The following is a 20022-nucleotide window of genomic DNA, read 5'->3' as shown; positions in this document are numbered from 1 at the left end:
TTGACCAGTAAGGCTGTGTTGGGCTTTCAGGTGGTAAGCCGGGTTTTACAACTTTTCTGGCACTTACCTGGGAAGTCCCTTTGCAGCGAAGTAGAGAGCAGCCTCGGCACTGACCGGGGGCAAGCACGGCACCGCTCCCTTTGACCGAGTGTAGCTAAAAGCAGCTGTAAGGGGGGGTCTGAAGCCGGGAAGTGCCGTTGCAGACTCGGGAAAACCGAAGGTTTCCCTGTATTGCCTGAGTCTGTGAGTGAGGTGAGGCAGGTGCGAAATCCAGTGCTGGATGGCACCTACTCCTGGAGGTCACAGCTCCTCCAGCCACTGCCCGCGGTGGCCCTTGGGGACGCCCGGAGCAGTTAGCCCTGCAGACCTCATTCTCGGCACAGAAAAGGGCTGGCTTAGTTTGTGGTTACTGGTCTGTTACTAGAGCTTCTTTCTTGTTCCCTGTGACTGAGTACTGGGTCGTCAGGCAGTAGCAAGGGGGAGCTGGTTGCTTCCTCTGTCTGTGTTTTTCCCCCTCCTGTATTAAATGGCACTTCAGTGTTTGTTTCATAAGGACACCCTTCTGATTTCAGGATGCATTGTCTTGTTTACCGAATCTTTAAGGCACCAGTGACACTTTACAAATCGTGTGTCACGACGTGCAGTTACTGTAGATAGATGGCTTCCAGCCCACGGAAAATGGTGTGCCTGGAGTCCTCGTGTAGCACATCGATAATGCAGGTGACAAAATTGGCTATAAGGCTGGGTTTCTGGCTTAAGTTTGTCCATATTCCCTCTCAGTTTGTGTCTTTGGTTACCAATACGGAAAACGCATCCTTGAACTGTCCCCCGGGTGACTCTTCCCTGAGCTGCAGTTTAGGGTTTCTCCGCTGGCCACCGTCAGCCCCATGGCGGGGAAACACGGGGCAGCGCTCTCCAACGGTGCGGCTGTGGGGTCGCAGCAGGGGTGAGCCTGATGGGACCCGGGTGTCCGGAGCCACTGTGGAAACGTGGTTTGCTGACGTCAGGCTTCTTCTCCCGGCTCGAAAACCAATTAAATTGTCATCTGTCCAACCCTGTCGTCCCCAGGGATCAGGACTTCCACTTAACCTCTTCGTGACTTAATTATGCTGCACGTAGGATGAGAGGGCAGTGCTGGCATGTCATGCTGATGCTCCCATTTTGCGAGTACAGTGCTGATACTCTGCAGAGACCATATGTCTCATTATCATTATCTAAATAATTTACTTGACATTCAGAGTGCCTGAGCCTCTATTTTTCTCATTTTCAGAGGTTCAGGCAATACGCGAGGTCTTTCTCACCTTAAACCTCACATGCTGCTGGGCCTGGGCCTAGCAAAGGTTAATGGGCACCCAGTTGTTTTGCAGTCTGCAGCAAGGTCGTGTTTGTGGTTCTTTGAACTTCAGGCGTTTGAAAGAACTTGCTGGTCAACACTGATCTGAAGAGTTGAATTTAACTGGGGAAGTCCTGAAGGATTTGGAGAAATCAAATGTTACATTAGCATTTCTAAAAATAGGTAGGATGACTTGTCAACTGTTTGCCACTTAAGCTAGCTGCCATCAAAGGAAGAAGCCATGGAAAGCTGTTGACAAAAAAATTCTAACATCATTCAGCATATTAACATCTTGTCAGGCAAACCTTGTCTTGGTCTGGTGCTGGCCGATGGCTGTCTGGTTTAGCAGAAGAAATCTTGCATAAAAATTTCACAAAAAGTAATAACGGAGTGGTATGGTAAAGGATGGAAATGTTTTTATCTGTATAAAATCAGTGTCTCTGCATTTTACACAAATGAGAGAGAATGTAGGTCACGTTTACCGGAGTGACCTGGCATCAGAGGAGATGTGTGCACGAGGTCGTCCACTGACTGTTACTAAATCTGCTGCTCCCTTAGGATTTTGACACAGCTGTTAAGAAATACATTGTTTTGCTGATAGACTTAGAGTGACGGATAACTTACGTAGGCCTGTTGATACCACACTTCGTTATCTGTGTTGCTGACGAAAACGAGCCATGCTTTCTGCGTACGTCAGCTGAGGTGGGAGGTGGACCTACAGGGACCTTTGTTGAAGGCTCTGGCCCTTGTCACGCGTGGCACCAGACTAGGTAATGGTGGGGTTTTCCGACTTGCTTGTCGCATGTCTGTGAGGCAAATGGTTTGTTCGAGCATCATCAGCCACTGAAGAAGCCGTTTGGTGTTTGGTCGCTTAGCAAGTTCAGCGCATCCTGCTCAGAGCTGCCCCTGCTCCAGCAAAGAGCGTCCTTGTACCACCGACTCTTCTGACTGGAGATGAGACAGGGAGTCCTGCATGGACTAAAGATTCATGTGAGAAAAAGGCACCTCTGTCAGTCCACCGAAAAGCCCCGAGTGAGAGCCTTCAGGTCACCTGGTCCCAGAATTGCCAGCCTGGCCAGGGCCTGGGGAGCCTGTCTGTCCTTCGAATTCCTGGGCTCTGCATGTGTTGGAGCTGCTGGTTCATGCAACTGTGGCCTCGCTGTTGCATTCCTTACCCATCGGCTTTAGCTTCTCTCTGTTTTTTCTTTGTCCGTGACAGTCAGTGTGGAATATCATCTCTTGTTTCTGCGGGTGGGGAGAACAGAGCGATTGGCACAGGTAGTGTGAGGATTGCACCTTCACCCCCCTAGTTGCTGACTGCTCCTGTATCTGGTAGCCCATCTTCTGCTTCATCTTTGAGGCTGCTACCAGCTGAGAACCACTCCAAAGCCAGTGCAGCGCAGACCAGAGATGGCGTGGTCCCCTCTCTGGTCCTGGGGCTACCACTGAGCAGAGGTCGGGCTGGAACGACCCGGTAGACGCTGCTCCCTGGAAGGCTGCGCAAACAAGCGGCCTGTCGTAAAGCCGAGAAGCAGCGCTTCTCTCAGAAAGGTGACATTTCTCTTTCCTCAGCTGTGGCACAGGCTGTTGGTGACACGTGGAAGCCAGTAATGAGGTTGCATGCCATTAGAAGAGGGATGTGTTGAGCTTCTGGATCCACCGCAGGCATTTCCAGTCACACACGGCCTAGTGACGAAGTCTTCACCGATCCAGTGCTATGGTCTTGTGTAGCAAGACGTGAATCATGGAGTGGTTTGGGTTGGAAGGGAGCTTAAAGGTCATCTCATTCCAACCCCCCTGCCACGGCAGGGACATCTTCCACTAGACCAGGCTGCTCAAAGCCCCATCCAGCCTGGCCTTCAGCGCTGCCAGGGGTCCCCTGGGATCTCCCCTGGATGAAAGCAGGTACACAGACAACAGGTCTGTTTGCAATACACCACAGGGAAAGTAAAAATCTTGGTGAGTCACAACCAACCCCTGAAACAGCCGCAGTTGATATAGTGTGTGCTGGGGGCAGCACCCCATCTGGGTACCTCTGGTAGCTTCAGGTGACCAGAGTCTGCGTACGGAGTAGCTGTGGCCTTTCTGCTTCATTTCTTTCATGGATCTGATGACTCTGAACATCTGCAACAGTCTCCCCTTGATAAACAGACAGAGGAAGCGTGTTCCTTCGTCGCATCACGCAAGGCAGCACGCATCAGGCAGGCGCCTCTCTGCTATAAGTTGGGCATCCCCTGTGCAAAATTCCTTCGTCCCGGATGGGCAGTGAAGCAAGATGGGCTGGCGCTGGATGCTGTAAGTGCGCTGCCTGGGTCCATCCGAGAAAGTCCCTTCCCTGGAAGTGGTGTTCTTTTAGGGGCAGGAGCAGGTTTTCCAACCAGGAGTGCAGTTAAAACCTCACTGATGAAGAATGGGCTGCATTGGGCCAGCGCAGATGTCCATCAGCAAGTGGTGACCCTCTGCTCCTGAGCTAGTGGTCTCCTGTAAGACCAGCACAAGAGAGGCACAGCTCCGGGGTGCTGAAGGCAGGCGTGTGTCTGCAGTAGTGCAGCCGGATGGTACACGTGAGTTTTTCTCTGTTGACTGTGAAAGAGGCCTGGAGCTGCTGACTCGGGTGTAGACACAGAAGGAGCGAGTTCTTCCCCTCCTGGCACTGTTCATAGATGTTCTCGTTTCACCTGTGGTACTGGGAGATGGACAGGGCTTTAGGGGCCTTGTGGGAAGATACGTGACTCTGGGAGTCACACGTGTCCGGGAGGCTCTGGGGCTGTCTCGGGGTCTAAGCTGGTGAATACTGGATACGTGTCCCGTTGGCTCTGGTTCCTGCATTGGTGTCGAGCGGAGCCTTGTCTACATGTCCTTTCTGAACCAATATACAGGGATTTTCCTGGGTGTTCTTCTTTACCTTCTGCTTGCTTTGTGCCTCATTGTCTCAATCTCTCTCTGCCTTTGTGTTTTGTAGCTGAAACCCCAATTGAGGAGTTCACCCCAACCCCAGCCTTCCCAGCGCTCCAATACCTGGAATCGGTGGATGTGGAAGGTGTCGCTTGGAGGGCAGGGCTTCGCACGGGAGACTTTCTGATTGAGGTGAGCCCGGACGCGGCAGGGAGAGTGACCGGTGGCTGCCAGAGGCATCTTCCTCTGCGGGACAAGGGCATAAAACTATTTTCCTTGATAAGGTGTTTTGAGAGCTGGGTAATAATTGGTACTGAAATGCCTGCTGCCTGGATGTCTTGGTGAAAAAATGTGCTTCAGGTACAATAATTCAAGCAGATACATGCGCTCTGTGCTAGAAGATGAGCTGACAGATTCCCTTCTGCTAGCTGAAATTACAGGGAAAATGGAGGTTGGAGAACAGACTCATTAGCTGCCCTCTCTGGAGGCCAGTCAGGATTGTTTTGTACTGGTATTTATTACAGCTTTGCCCAGCACAGTGCAAGTGCGGGGGTCTGTGGAGGAGAATTCGTCGGCCGGGTGTGCAGGGCTGTGCTCCTGCATCACCCCCTTGGCCCTTCCCCTTTCTGGAGGAGGCGATGCTGGGGCTGTGCCCTGCCTGCGCGCTGCTCTGGGGCCGCAGCCCCCTGGGTGTTCCTGCTCATGTTTAAAAGAGAGGAAAGCGAGGGTTAGAGTCGCTGGCAACTTCACGCTGAACAAGCAGCCCAAGGGCTCAGCGGCAGGGCGCAGCGAGGCGAAACAGAGGCGCGTCTCCCCGGGCACAGGCAGGAGGCTTAGGAGAAGACCAGGGCAGGGCTCGGAGGGTGGCCGGCAGGTCTGCAGCAGCGACAGCGCTCGCTTGCTCCTGCGGCTCGGCATTATTGTTGTTATTTCGTTATTGTTTGTGTTGGTGTGTGCGCAGAACCTCAGCCACAGGCCAAGAGGACACTGTGGTAGGTGCCACCTGAGCCGGACGGGTGGGGACGGCTGCGTCCCAGCACGCGGATGACGGGGGTGCCCCCGTGCTGGTGCTCGCCGCCTCTGGACAGCGAGGTGACGTGGCAAGGAGCAGTGTTGGCGTGTCAGCTGCTTCGTCTGTAGTGGACGCAGCGGAGTATGGTTTTAAGGAGTGATTTAAAAGAGAGCGATAACGTTAATTTGTTAATGTTTACAGGGACTCTCCTCGCTATAGGAGGAAAGTGTGGGAGACGTTTCTGTGGTACTTGCAAGTGAAAACTGCGTTCACAATCCGTGCCAAATGGGTACGGTGTGAATAGGCCACGTCTGCCTTTCTTAAAGCCAGATAAAAGGCTGATACAGTAAGGCAGTGGAGAAATGATTGAGTGTTTGTGAATCACTCGGTCAAGAGGCCCCTTCCTGTGCCTGAATTCTAAAGGGATCCCAGAGAGCGTGGTTCAAACGGGGGATGTACACGCTGTCGGTGCGGGAAGGAGCGTGAGATGAATCCTGCCCCTTCCAGGGGACCAACGGTGGCAGAAGAGGTGGAGTGAGGCCGAATGGACACCGAGCCTGTGAAGCGACCGTGCATTAGATGGGTGGGAAGGGGAACGTTGTGTGAGGTTTTGGGGTGGCTGGCGCGGTCGGGCTCGGCACAGCGAGTGCCGGGCAGCACGCACTGGACAGGCAGTCCAGACAGTCGGAGGGAGGGCTGGCATCCTGCGGGATTTTGCTTTCTTGCGTCTTCCCGGGCAAAGATCGTAAGGCTTTAACCCCGGTAAAGCAGCGTACGGCACCTGCGCTGGTCCGACGCGGCGGTGGCGTAGGTGGTGGCTGCGTAAGGCAAGCAGAGCTGCGCGCTTCTGGCGGGTGGACGCGTGAAGTTGTGCTGGTTGTGGGAGAGCTCGTGGGGCTGGGGAGGCGGGGTGGGGAGGCTCTGCTCAGCTCAGCTGCTGCGATTCGCTCTGCGGTCCAAAGCTGGCACGGAAAAACGCTCTCTTTTTCCGGGGGTGGTCATCACCACTGCACCAGGCGGTTGGTTGAGGCGCTCTGGAGCTCCCGTCAGTGCCCTGCGGGGTCTTTCTAGCCATACTTTTTCCGGAGCGAGCCCCTCAGGCACAGCAATGGGCTCGACATCGGATGCAGACTTGATGGGGAGCCTGTGCCCACAGCAGGGACCGGCTGTGATGTGTCCGTGCCGAGGTGCTGCCTGGGCCGTGCCCTTCGTCCGAGACGAGGAGTCCCACGGGTGCTGCCGTGCCCACGCGCGTGGCACTGCGGCGGGACTGGCGGTCGGCGATGTGGAGCTGCCTGCTGCGGGGAGCACAGGGAATCCCAAGGCTGCTGGAGCACAGGGGGAAGGGGAGAGAGGAACCGGGCTTGAGGACCTCTGGGCAGAGGTGCAGGTCGGCACTTGGCCTTACTTCCAGGGGGAAGAGCCTACCCCTCCTCCACTCTCTGTGGGGCCCAGATTTGCAGCAAACCTTCTGGAGAGCAGCTCTCGGTGGAGCCGTTTGCTCTGTCCGTCCTGCAGACGCATGGGCATGGTTCTTGCAACTGGAGTGTCCCCTGAAAGCTGCGAGCAGGAGCTGGCAAAGGCTGCGTGACCCAAATAGCCTGTTGACAGCAACATCGTCGGCGTTGTAGGTGTGTCTGCTGCAGCCTCTACAGAATGCCAGTGAAGGGCCAGTTGTCATAAACCTGAGCAAATCCTTATAGAGCTGATGCTTTTTCCTGATACGTCGTTATTAGAAACATTACAAAGCAAGGAAGGATTTCAAATGCGTCTAAAGCCACGTGGGGCGCGAGGAGCAGGTTAGGGCTGCAGTAGAGCAGCCTTGTCCCGGCTGAGACTTGCAGTCCCTCTCCCCTCCCTCCCAGTTTGGATGCTCAGCTGCAGAAAAAATGTATTTACCTGGTAACCTGCCCTCAGGGGTGCCCGTTTCCTTTGGGTCAGCTGGCCGAGCTGGCTTCCCCAGTGGCTGTGTGGTCATTAAATCTATGGCAAGTGGAGCAGAAAGCACTCGTGGTTTCCCTGGGAAGGGAAGCTGGAGGTGGGTTTACAATGAGCACAGCAGCTTTGCCGCAACGTAAAGCCACATCCCGAGGGCAGTATTCGGAAAGGGAGATGTTGTGATAGAGCTTGAAGCCTTGTACAGGTCTCTGGGACCACCTTCCTCAACCTGTCCAGGTGTACGGATTAGAGAGGTGTTAAATCCAGATCAAAGGTGCATGGGCATTTTAAGTTTGAGACTTCATTTCTAGCCTTGTAACTTGTAGCCTCAGACCATCTCTTGCTGAAATTAACGTTTAGTCTTTGAGCTTTAAAGCTTGCTTAGTCGTGGAGATCAGCGCTAGACAGCCAGGTGCCTGTGCGGCGCTTTCACATCAGAGTTAGCAAATTCCAGTGCAGAAGCGCAGGTGGGAAGCCCTGAGAGCTGTTTGCAGGCGGAGAAGTGTTTGGTGACAGTAACAGCCTCCGTGTGAGTGCCCAGAGGTGGGGAACAGCTCCTCTGGTACCATAAAATGGCTCTTCCGTGCAAGGACTGGGTGGCAGGGACGCTGCTCGCAGCTCCCAGCAAGCCCTGGCCTGCCCTAGTCTTCCTCACGCTATTCAGCCATTAAACAGGCTGCTGAAGCGGGGAGAGGGGTGGCTGGCTGTGGATGCTGGAGGCGGTCTGGTGGGTGCCTCAGCAGTTCCCCTTGCTCCGCGAGACTCTCCTTTGGGGGAAGGAGCGAGAGGTGTTCCTGTGGGGCGCGGCGTGAGGAGCCAGCAGAGCTGCCTGACAGGGTGTACCTGGGAGCCCAACTGACGGCGACTCAGGAGAGGCAGCAAAGCCCATCTGGAGAAGGAGGTCTGCCGAGGGGAGTCTGCCCCCAAGGGGGGAGCAGAGCTTCAGGCAAATTCAGCGTTTAGTATTGAGGCCTTTTGATTGATTAATACTGACCTGCAGCAACTGTAGTACAGGACCAGGCTGGTACCGTGCTCAAGCTGCGACGTCCTAGCCCTCTGGTCAAGCCTGCTATGCCCCGCTGCCTCCCCAGCCTTTTTAGCCTTTCTCACCAGCACCTTCCGTACGAACGGAGGCCCAGACTGGGCTGAACTAATGCAACAGGCTGGAGTTGCTTGGTCGGCCAGTTGGGGTGGCTTTGTCCCTGGGATCCCTGGGGTGGCTCTATGGGACTCGGGATACCCGTTTGACGAGCGTTGGGGTCCTCACCTGACACTGCCTTCAGCCAGACTGGTCTCTGTTCGTGTTTAACTAGGAAACCTCTGCCTAGTTCTGTGAAGGTGGAAGGTTTCACCAGACCCCTCCAGGAGGAGCAGACAAGCTTAGAGAAGGAAAGCGAGAGCTCCCTGGTGACTGTCAGCAGCGTTAAAGCCGGCCGCCCAACAGATGTGAGGCTGCTGCAGCTCCACATTCCCCGGTCCGGTCAGGGCAGCCTGCATTCCCCGTGGGGACACGTGCACACGTGTGCACACGTGCACGTCAGCACACAGCCTGCCCCGCCGATCCGAACACACGCAGCGTCGTGCAGACACAAGCAGCACGAGCGGCCTGGCCCTGTTCCTCCCCGACCGATCAGCGTGCAAGCCTGTCAGCAGAACCTACACGTGTACGTGTGTACCATACGGACCCCTCTAGTACCTGGCCTTGCACCTCCAGTCTGCCTAGTAGCTGGCCCCGAGCTCCCCCAGTCTCCCCAGTTGCTGGCACCTGAGCATGTGAACCCCTGAGACCTGCAGCCCCCCGCCCCCCAATTGCTGGTAGTCGGATCTCTTTGACACACGTGCACACGCGCATGCACTGGTTCCCCCCGTGAACTGGCCTCAGACGCTTGGCGTCTCCAGTCCCCAGGTCTCCCCGGCTGCCCAGCGCCCAGGCACACGCAAACACAAACCTGGCTCCCTGGCAGCTGCTCTGGACACCAGGCCTCACCAGTAGCTGATTCTCAAACCCACTGGTTGGTCTCATCCTTCCAGTGGCCCATTCCCAGACCTCCCATCTCTCCAGTGTCTGCCGCAGGTCTATGGCCTCTCTCATCCCCGGCTCCAAGCCTCTTGCCCCACTCACTGACCGGTCCAGCGTGACGATTCCGTGCGAATTAAATGCACCTACACGTGCATCAGCATACAGTATGTGTGCAGTCCGGTCTCCGGAGTTGCTGGCTCGCACGCACCTATGGGACCCTGCCACCCCCAGCCCCTTCCCCGGTTGCTGGCAGCGATGCCTTCAGGCACCCAGAGGTGCGGGACGCGGAGCGCAGCCTCACCCAGAAGAATGGCTGTAGACGTAGCGCAGGGACAAGACGGGGCAGGCTGTGGTGACCAGGCGCAGGGCATGGCCAGACAAGCATGCTGACCAGCACCCCGGTACGCTCAGCTGGCCTCTTCCACACTCTTCTCCCCCTTTGCTCTCCTGGGCTTGATCTTGCCTGATCCACCGTCATCCCTCCCTTTTCCTGCCTTTGGTCCTTTCACTGAGCATCTCGTTACGTCTGGCGCCGTCTCAGAATGCTCTTCCTGGCATCCCATAATGAGTCCCGTACCCCCACAGGCCCCTCGGCCCACAGGGTGACCTGGAGAGAGCCTCTCCCCTCGTCTCATCCCGTGGGTCTCGAGCACAGACCGGGGGGTGACCCTCCCGCTGTGATGGCCCTGGGGGCAGCAGAGCCGGGGTGCTCCACCGACACCCACCAGGCCGCTGGGGTTCATTGTTCCTCTGCTCCGTAACGGCTCTGGTCAGTATCCTTTGATCACGTAATCCGACAGCAACAACCCATCATCCCGTCTGCAGCCTGTGCGTATCCATGTACGCTGCCTGCTCACCCCTCTCCAGTGGGATTTATCTCCTGATGATCCCAGTTTTAGCGGGAGCATCTACTGTGAGGCTGCCCAGCTCCCTTTCACTTCTCCACCTCACATTGTCTTCTCGGCTCTGAGCTGTGGCAGAGGGAGCCTGGAGCTGCAGAGAGACGTAACCTCGATCCTGCGATGCCACCTATCAACAGAAAGTCGAGCATCAGAAGAAGCGTGTTTAAAACATTGCCCTTACGGCGGCCGCGTCCCTTACGGCAGCCGAGTCCCCAGTCTTCCAAGAGAAGTCTCTGCAGCTCTAAAGTACCACAACGGACTGGAATAGCTGTCCTTGCTCTCCTTCCACAGAGATACTGTCTCATTTTTCCTCACCTTCTGGGCTCGTTGCTTTGTCTCTTCTCCTTTGTCGTGCTTCAAATTCTCTCTCTCAGGAGGTCTGGACACTTAAGCACCTTCTCTTTGTATTGAACAGGTTCATTTCTAATCCCAGCAAACCACGTGGAGTGGTCACAAGTGTTCGATCTCCTGCTTTTTCTGTTGACTCAGCCCCTGCTGGCTGCACTGTGTTTTGGGTGGGAATCTGATCCAAATTTTGTGGGTACTTGAGCTTTTACATGTTGTCCATAGATCGTAAGCTTGCAGGGGAGCTCTCAGGTGCCTGGACCGGATTGTCCTGACCCGTTTAGTGCCACAGTCACCAGGAGGAATTTCTGCCTTGAGGAGAAGAAAGGCTGCAAGTCGGGGGGATGCACAGATCGTTTTGCATGTCCCACGAGCGGGGCAGAGTGATGCATCGTACACAGCTTTCCTCTGCTTGCCTGTCTCCATTAGGAGCCTGGGCAGGGGCTTCCTGCCCATTTTCTGCTGTGCCTCGGGCTGGCTGAAGGCAGAAAACGGGCAGAACGTTGGCAGCCCCTCCAGTCTGCCAGGGGGTCCAGCCATGCCGCTCGCGTTTGTCTTGCAGCGCTTCGGCATTTGCCCGTGGGTTGCTGCTCGCTCTTGGTCTTAGTGCTTTGTTTACTCCATAACCCCCTCGTTTGCTTCGTAACCCCTGGCTCTCCGTTTCCTTTTTTGGCCCCTCCATGGCCACTCTGTCCGGCCCAAACTGCGCACCTGGTTGTGCTTTCCGAGAGGAACGCTCAGCTTTGTTTGTTTACCTGGAGAGCCCAGAGACCTCCATCTGCCCAGGTGTCAAGCGAAGCAGTCCGGGTGAAACTGCAGCAGTAACTGCTCAGGATTTTGGTTATCTGCTGATCCAGCTGCCAAAGGACCCTCTTTTGCAGAGTCTTATGCTAAAACAAGCACATCAACCAAGCAAAGTTATTTTTTGATAGTCAGGTCTTCTAAAGAAAGACCGTTGGTTCATCACCAGCGCGAAGGCTGCCCTTCCTTCCTGGTGACTAACCTTCCCCATCTGTGGCGAGTGTGATTCAGACCAGCCACGGGCAGACCAGCCCATTGTGCTGGTTGACATGGGCTGTGCCGGGATTGCGCAGGGACAGAAAATTCCCGGGGCTTCTGCTCGCTTAGGGCAGACGGATCAGAGGCACCAAGCTCTGCCCTTGATCTTCCAGCGCTGAGATCGCCACCCCTCACCCTCTCTCCCACGGTATTTCTATGTATAGAAACAGCTAGGTAAGTGTTTGCTCAGCATCTCCCTTGGCTGCGCTGCCATCATATGCGCTCCAAGTAGAGGGGCTGGAGGACAGCTCTGACGTGAAGCCAAGTGGCTGCTTTTCTGTGGTTGGTTTGGCTAACGCCGGCTCGGCAGCGTTCTGGTCTGCGTTTCAACGCCCAAGTGCCAGCTATCCATGGAGCACTTTAATTTCACAAATACCACCATGGTCCTACAACCCACAGGGCTGCAGCAACAACGCCGAGACGGGTGTTCTTGGTGCCTGGCTTTTCGTAGAGATCTGGGGTGGGATTCGTCTCACCTCACTTCCGGCTTCAGTCGCCTGGGTGCCTGCGCCTGCCTGCCGCCTCCAGCTCTGCCTCTGGAGAGGGAATTCAGGGGGTGGTGAATGCCTCTGACCTACCCTGAGGTCTGCCTTGGGATGTGACAAACCTGCTGGATTCCCTGACCGGACAGGGATCCCAGGGCACCTTTTTCCAGGGTAGGTGTGCATTTTGTGGTGAATCCCAGCGCTGAGGTCCCTTGGCAAAAGGCACATTGTTCTGTAGCACCGCAGCGAGAAGTACCAAACATGGAGCAGCTCCTTGGAGCATCTGGGTTTTGTTCTCTGTGCTGTCAGGGGTTTCCCTTGGAGGAGCTGCTAGAGCCCGAGTGCTGCTGCGCTACGGGTGTAGCTGCACGTGCAAATGCTGCTGGTACCTCTCAGGTTTAGGGGTGACAAAGCCTTGGCAACAAACCTGCGGTGCCTCTCCAGCACGAAGGCAGAGAATTTTGTGGTGTGCATGTGCTCTGAGGTGCTGACCTCTGTGGAGGCTCAGAAGTGACGCTGAGATTGCTGAGGTTGCAATGCTGATGGCAGCCTCCGGCGGCAGACGTAGGAGAAGGAATCCCTTCCTGGACACAACACTTTAGTGAGGAGATCCGGCCTTCGGGCGTGATTCCAAGCGTGGTGTTTCCTTTGCCCCAAGAAGAGATCTGGTCCATTTTCCCTGTCTCCAGGGTGCTCACTCTCTCATTGCAGCCCATCTGTCTCTCAGAAGTCATCTCCAGTTCATGGTGGACCAAGAACTGCCGTAGCACAAGGTTTCATCGCCGCCCTAAGGCTTTCCTCGAGTTCCCCGCTGCGGTGGTTATCGTGTCGGGGTGTGCTGAGCCGTGTGGCAGTGGGCAAGAGTGTAATCTGTACTACCCTGTGCTACACACGCAGGCCTGGCTTTATTCTGTGTACAGTCCTGCAGGCTGGGCTGTGCCTGTGTGGCGAGAGATGCCTCCACCAGCTATACCTTCAGTGATGGCAGGACTTGACCAGTCTCTTCCAGGAATAGGCTTTTTTTTTTTGACTTCCCCGATCACTGCAACGGCCTCTCTTTGGCTGCTGAGTGCACTTTGCAGCATCTCCAGTCTCCCAGATGTTTTTTCTTAGCTGTCTGTGGAAACTGTGCGGCTTTTCACTCAGTGGCCTGGATGTCAAGTGGCTCTGAGGACTGTTCGTTTACTGTGAGAAATACTCCTAATAGCAGCAGGAACGACTATCAGAGATGTTTTCGTGGCTTGGTGGACCGTATTTTCAGTCTGAGATGTGGTTAAATCCTTATCCATTGCAGAACTCATAGAGTCATACGATGGTTTGGGTTGGAAGGGACCTTGAAGGATCATCTAGTCCAAGCCCCTACAGTGACCAGGGACAGCTTCAGCTGGGTCAGGTTGCTCACAGCCCCGTCCGACCTGGCCTTGACTGTTTCCAGGGATGGGGCATCAACCCCCTCTCTGGGCAGCCTGGGCCAGTGTTCCACCACCCTCATCGTAAAAAAATTCTTCCTTATATCTAGGAAAGCTGTGTCCTGGTTATACATGGGGTTTTTTACATCCTAAATTGGAGGGATTTTCTGTTAGTTCCCTGAGCGTGTATCTCGGTGCAGTTTCCAAATATCTTTTAGTGGTAAAGTGGAGAGAATATAGTCCCGTGGCTCCTTGTCAGAGCTCTCTGGGGCTCTTTGAGGGGGTTTCCATCAGTGATTTACTCTGTTTTACAGTGATTCCGTAAGTTCGGGCTGATCTTCATCCTGAGCCAGCTTTTGAGCCTGCATCTGTATGTTCTCTCCTCTGTAGAGTCATAGAAGTGCTGGTTGAAAGGTTCTCCAAGATCCTGCTGTGAGAAGGACTACGTTAGGTCGGCTGTGGCTCCGTCCAGCCAAGCCTTGGAAACCTTCCTCAGGAAACCGCCTGCAGGACGGTGGTGCTGCAGCCTTTCTGGTGGCCTGTTCTGGGGCTGTACCGCCCTCCTGGGAAATTATTTTCTGCTCGAGTCCAAGTCCAGCCTGAACCTCCCAAACCACAATTTGTGGCTGTTGGTCACGTTCGTTACACCCTCTGCTGCTTCCAGGAAGGGTTTGGTTCAGACATCTGTGTAAGTGCCCTGCAAGGCTGCTTGCTGGTTTTTGCCGTGCAGTCTGGGTCCGGACCCTCTTCGGTTTCTCCCCATCTCTCTTGATCTCCATGGCCAAAAGCTGAACACAATATTCCAGGTGCAGCCTCGCCAGTGCTGAGTAAAAGGGATGATGACTTCCCTCAGCCTGCTGGCCAGGCTGCTTGTGAGGTAGCCCGCTCTGCAGCTCGCCCCGCTCTCTGTGTGGATGCACTACGGGCTCGTGCCCAGGCCGGCAGTCGTTGTAAATCCCGTTTCAGCCTCTTCAGCAGAGCTGCTGCTCGGGCAGTCTGTCCTCAGCCTGGACCAGTGTGTTGAGTTGGTCCACCTCAGATGCACCTTTCTTCTTCCCATTGTTGAACTTCATGAGGTTTCAAGGCCAGGCTGGATGGGGCTTTGAGCAACCAGGTCTGGTGGAAGGTGTCCCTGCACCCTGAGGTCTGGGAGCACGCTTTGCCCATGAACACTGAGACATAAAACAAAGTTAAGCACTGTGGTCCTGTCTGCACTGTCCTTGGCTGATGTTTCATCAGCAAACTCGCATTTTCCCTGAACTTCCTTTTGGTGCCAGTGTGCCACTACAAGATGTCCTTGTTCTGCTTGATGCCTTTGCTCCAGCTGGGCTTTGGCCTTGCTGGTATTGTCCCTAGTGCTTGAGCTTCTGCTGCTTTGGTGCCTGTCACTGTTTCTCTTTCTCATACGTGCTCTTTGCATTTTAGTTCATTAAGAAGCTCCATACCTTACCAAGCAAGCCTTCTGCAGAAATACCCGGTCTTACTAAATGACAGGGTGGGTGGGTTGTTCCTGAGATCTCAAAAATTTTTCTTTGAAAACCAGCACCCCCTTCCCTTTGGGCTTCTTCTCAGGAAGCTGAAGTCTGACCTGAACCTCAAGATCCCAGCTCTGCTACTCGCCTCTCAAGCCTTCCTCCGGATGCACAATGCAGCCGTCTTGCAGTTGCTGCAGCCCGAGCTGCCCTGTGACCACATTCACCACCAGTTTTTCCCTGCTGGTGAGCAGCAAGTCGAGCAGAAGGTCACCCCTAGCAGCCAGTGTTTGTGTTAGGACGTTGTCACCAGCGGGCTGGGAGCCTCCTGGATTCCCTGGCCAGTGATCCGTTGCCTTCCCAGCAGAAGTCTGGACAGTCAAAAGTCCTGGAGAGGATGAGGGCTTGCAAGTTTTCTGCTAGTCATTTATGGACAGCCTCACCCACCAGCTCTTCTCGCGCGGTGGGTGTCCCCCCTGTTCCTAGCCTTGATCCAGAGACCCGCAGAAGGCACATGTGTGCTCCCACAGTGCAGCTCCAGGCGGTCGGGAGCTCCGTCACATGGAGACACCTCCCTTCCCAGCCTCTCCTTCCCGTAGGCAGCTGTGGCCATGTCCTGATCAACGCGTGCTGTCCCAGCTCTCCGAGTCTGACCACATCATGGCGCTGCGACCGCAGCAGGATGTGCGGTTCCTCCTGTTTGCTGTCCACGCTCTGTGAACTTGAGGAAAGCCTCCAAATGCCCAGTCCTCTGGACAAATGAATGTCCCCCTGTGGACCTTTACTGGCATGCCTTCCTCTCTCGTCTCTGGGCTTAGGTCCCCGTTCTCTGGTGACCCTAGATTAAAACCCTCTTTCCACATCAGCAAGCATGGTTGCAAAGATGTTCTTCCCTCTTGTAGTACGCAGGGTCTTTCTCTTCCTGGTTGCCCTCCATCATCCTCCAGTGAGGCACCAGGACCAAGGAAGCTGGACCGTAGCTGGCAGCATCAGCTGCACGGCCAGGCATCAGTCTGGCAGGTGTGTGTACTCCACAGTGGGTCTTTCTTCCAGCCAGAAGAGTTTTTGGGGACAGACTCTGTTGAGAACATTGCTGGAACATGCTCTTGCTTTGTCTCCGTCACACTTAACCCCAAAGCTCTGCGGTCGCCTTTGAGCTGCTCAAGGTTTTACCTGGATGTGTCGCCATTACCCACCTCGGTGAGCAACAAGGGGTAGTAATCAGGAGGGCAGAGGAGTCCCGAATCTTTCCGCAATGCTGCCAATCCAGGCCCTGGGGTGGGCAGCAAACCTTCCAGGACAATAGTTCTGGCTGGCACGTGGTATCTTTGTCCCATGTCTGGTGGCAGCCTTCCCCGTGACAATGGGCTGGAGTAACGAGGAAAAGCCCGAAGTACGGTTCCTCGCACTTTTCCAGCACAAAGACACCTGACAGAACCACTGAAGGTTTTTGACCACGGTGGCCTTGAATGGCATCTTGTCTGTTCTCTTTCCTGAGTTTTGCTCTCCCACCGCCTTAAGCGCGTGGTGCTGTTCTTTATCCATGGATGAAATCTGTTAGGAAGACCCCTGCGTCTCTCGCATTCTGCAGCAGAGGTGTCTGAGAAGGCAGGATCCGCGTGCAGAGCCTGTCTCCCTGGAGAGCAGCGCGGGGCGAGGCGTTGGTAGCTGAGGTGGAGCTGCCGGGCGTGTTTCGGGAGGGCTCCAGGGTGACTTTGGAAGCGTCTCCATCCTTGAGTTCAGAGCGTACCACACTTAACTCTGTCACCAGCGCTGCAGCCTTTAGGTAGGACACAGGGTCAGTTGGGGACAGCAGTGCTGTCACCTCCCCGGCTAGGAACCCAGTCTGTTGTTGTCACCTCTTCACTTGGTCTTGCTGCATGGCATGAAGTGTTGAGTAAGGATCACAGAATCATTGAATGCCTTGGGCTGGAAGGGACCCCCAAAGGCCATCTAGTCCAAGCCCGCTGCAGTGAGCAGGGGCATCTTTAGCTGGGTCAGGCTGCCAGAAATATCCAGAGCGTCTCGGGATGCGCGTAGGTAAGTGAATTGAAGGAGAAAGGAAGATAACCGCTCACATGTTCCTAGGAATTTGGCATCCAGCACACAGTCGCATCTTCTGGGCTCTTGCACTCAGAACTGGAAGGTCTGGCAGAACCGTAGGAATAGGTGGGCTTTGCCCTTCTGTGCTACGTTCAGCCAGCCTGGGTCAGCAAATCCTACAGGTCCTGCTGAGGCAAAGAGTGTCCGTGCTGTGTCCTGGCAGGGGGATGCTCAGCCGGAGTTTGAAAGTGCTTGTGGACGGCACGTCGTGAAGATGCTCTGCGTGCTGGTCGGTGCTCTGTAGAAGGCAGGGGAGGTGGACGTGGCTGTCAATGTCACGCAGCTGGATGAGGTGCAGTAGCCCAAAGATGCGGTGGTTCTTGAGGGGAAGTTTCAGACTGCAGAGGTTTAGGCGGTCATGCAGAGCTCAGCTGCGGGCTTTACCGCGGTACCTCGGAGCAAAGTGGGAGTTGAATCTGGCAGCTGCTGCAGAGGGTACCCAGGGACTGCCTCTCCATGCCCAGCACCAGAATGAAATAGGTGCAGGCAGTGGCACCGTTACGCAGGCAGAGCTCGCTGGCCTCGCTGGAGCCAGCGGGACGGCCAAGGCTGCGGAAGTGCCACGGCTTAGGATGGGGTTAGACCTACTGGGGCATGGGATTCTGAAAGTCCAGCCTTGTCTGACCAGGGTTCAGTCTGCAGTATCTAGCCCTGTGTCTTCCTCTGGGCCTGGCAGGCTTTAGATCCTTGGTGTTATTCCTTGAGGAGCCTGTCACGAGCGATGAGGGCAGCTTTGGTACGTGCGCTGCCGTTTCACGGACGCGTTGAGCCCGCGCCCGCACAGGGCTTACGGACGTTAGATACAAGTGTGGGTAGAAACGTGTGGGTCTGTTCGCTCTTCGGGTCTGTGTTACGTAGTCGTACAAAAGCGCGGTGAAAAGAAAGGAGAGCTGCAGTTGGCAGTCGATCCAGGCTCTCGCGGCTGAGACACAGGGGTGCGCCGGCGGGGAGAAGGTTCTGGGGCCGCGTCTGCGCTGGCGCTGAGGGGACCCCACCGGGCACCTTCCTTGTGGGTACGGAGAAAACCAGCCGTGGCAGAGGGTCGTTCAGCCTCTCCCAAGTGTCTCTTCTGCCTCTAGTGAAATGCTGTGAGGTGATGTCATCTGTGTTAATTGCATGTGACGGGTCAAAAAAAGAACCAATGGCTCCGCTAGGAACGCGGAGGTGCAGCAGCAGGTCGGGTGGTCGGGCTGGGCTTGCCGTGTGCGGAGCAGGTCAGCCACCCGCGAGTGCCTCTGCGGGGAAGGAGTGCCGTTCTTCTGAACCTCAGAGTTTTCGATATTTGGGAACTTAAATTTTACTTAATTAACAAAATCTGAGGGTTATTTGAGGATACGCTGCTAAATGCAGATCAGAAATCAGGGGGGAAAAAATCTGCTGGGCAAGACATCACCCACTTCAGTGAGATAATGAAGGAGCAGTTAAATATTACTTACATGTATCCCCTTCTTACTGGAAAGGTTAGCAAGTAAAGGAGAAGGAAATGCGGTTAATTTGAGCTAAAGTGTGTAGGAGGTTGATAAGGGGAGCCAAAGGAAATATCAAAGGCCAGTATGTAAAGATAATAAGAAATTTTAGAGCATTAGAAGAGAAAAAAAAGAAGAAAAAGTCTGTTACAGATCCATTTCTATATGTAAATGATAAAATTGTATATTCTGGTGCAAAAAAAAAAAAAAAAAAAGGCAGAAATGTTCTGCTCCGAGTTTGGAACAAATCAGGAGGATGTATCTATCCATCTGATGTGCTTGGAACAGAAAGTTTCCCAGCTGTAACCAAGGAGAAAGTGAGATAGTATTTGCTAAAAATAAACATACTCAAATTAACAGTCTTGAATAACATATACCCAAGTGTCTAAAAGAGCCTAGCTGAGGAGTTGTCTGAACCACTGATGTTCATGCCTCAAAATCTTGCTAATCTATGAAATTTCCAAGAGCTGGTAGAGGGCTGTTGCTATTCTAATATTCTGAGGGTATAAAATAGGTGATTCGGGAAACCATCGCTTGTTTAGCTCAGCATCAGTGCTGGGTGAAATAACAAAGCGATTAATTTGCAGCACAATCAACAAAGAATTAGAGAACGAAAATACAATTAATATCATCCAGCGTGGTTCCACGGAAGGTGGGAACAAACCTGCTGTCTGTTCTCGACGGCACGGTAGGACGGGTTGCAGCGAGGACTGTTTACAGGTATGTTCTGACTTCCCTAGTAACCGTGTGACTCGTGTGTAAATAAACTTAGGATAAATGGCATAAACAGAACGAACGTGGCTTAGAAGCTTTCCAAAGCCACACAGGGCAGGTCTCGGAAAGCATCTGCCGAGGGGAAGGTACCAGGGGGGCTGTCACCAGCAAGGTCTCTTCGCATTTTCTGATCTCCACAGCTCAACACTTCTATCCGTGTTTCGAAATGGGGACAAAAACCCGTGTCCGTAAGGATTGCCGGTGTCGCAGAGAGCGGGGGAATAGCTAACAGTAAAGTCACGGCTGCAGAACGGTCTGGCTTCCCTGATGAAGCAGCCATGTTCCAGCAGACCGTGCAAGGTGACGTGTCTGCAAGGAAAGAACGTAGGTTACAGGGTATGAAATTACCCTGGAAAAATGTGATTCAGCAAAGGACACGGGTTTCTCCAAGATAATTGCGTTATCGTTAGCTGGTGGCACAGGACGCGGCAGAGAGATCTTGTGTGTGTAAAGGACGAACTTCAGAGTCGTGTGAACTTGCCTGTTCTGGCTGCAGCTTTGGAAGATCACTAGAACATCGCTTTGTGCGAGTCAGACAGACATTCACACCGCGGGCTGGATCTGACGTTACTGAGCGGATTTCTAAAAGGGCCTCAGCATGATTCACCAGCCGAAAAAAGGGCGTGAGGCTTAAGGAGTCCGTCTTGCTCAGCGCAGCGAAGGAGGGCTGATGAGGGCCGGTAGCTCTGGTGTGTGGGCATTGAATTCCATCGCCCGGCTTGGAGGGAGACAGCTCATTGCAGATCTCAGTGCCTGCACAGAAGATCCCCTGGATAACCACAGTTGTGGATTTTAGCGAAATCCCATTT

General features: G+C 54.4%; 1 protein-coding gene across 2 annotated transcripts in view; it reads left to right on the top strand.

Moving 5' to 3' along the window:
• SHANK3 (SH3 and multiple ankyrin repeat domains 3) overlaps nt 1-20022 on the top strand; it is a 342763-nt gene that overhangs the window by 267671 nt on the left and 55070 nt on the right. For both annotated transcript variants that reach the window (XM_086475378.1, XM_086475373.1), the window contains exon 15: nt 4296-4420. In XM_086475378.1, the coding sequence (XP_086331504.1) occupies nt 4296-4420 (125 nt within the window). The remainder of the gene's footprint in view (nt 1-4295; nt 4421-20022) is intronic.

This window comes from Leptosomus discolor, chromosome 1 (genome assembly GCF_034619465.1).
Source record: "Leptosomus discolor isolate bLepDis1 chromosome 1, bLepDis1.hap2, whole genome shotgun sequence".
Taxonomy (NCBI): Eukaryota; Metazoa; Chordata; class Aves; order Leptosomiformes; family Leptosomidae; genus Leptosomus; species Leptosomus discolor.
This window is presented reverse-complemented; position numbering and strand designations above follow the sequence as displayed.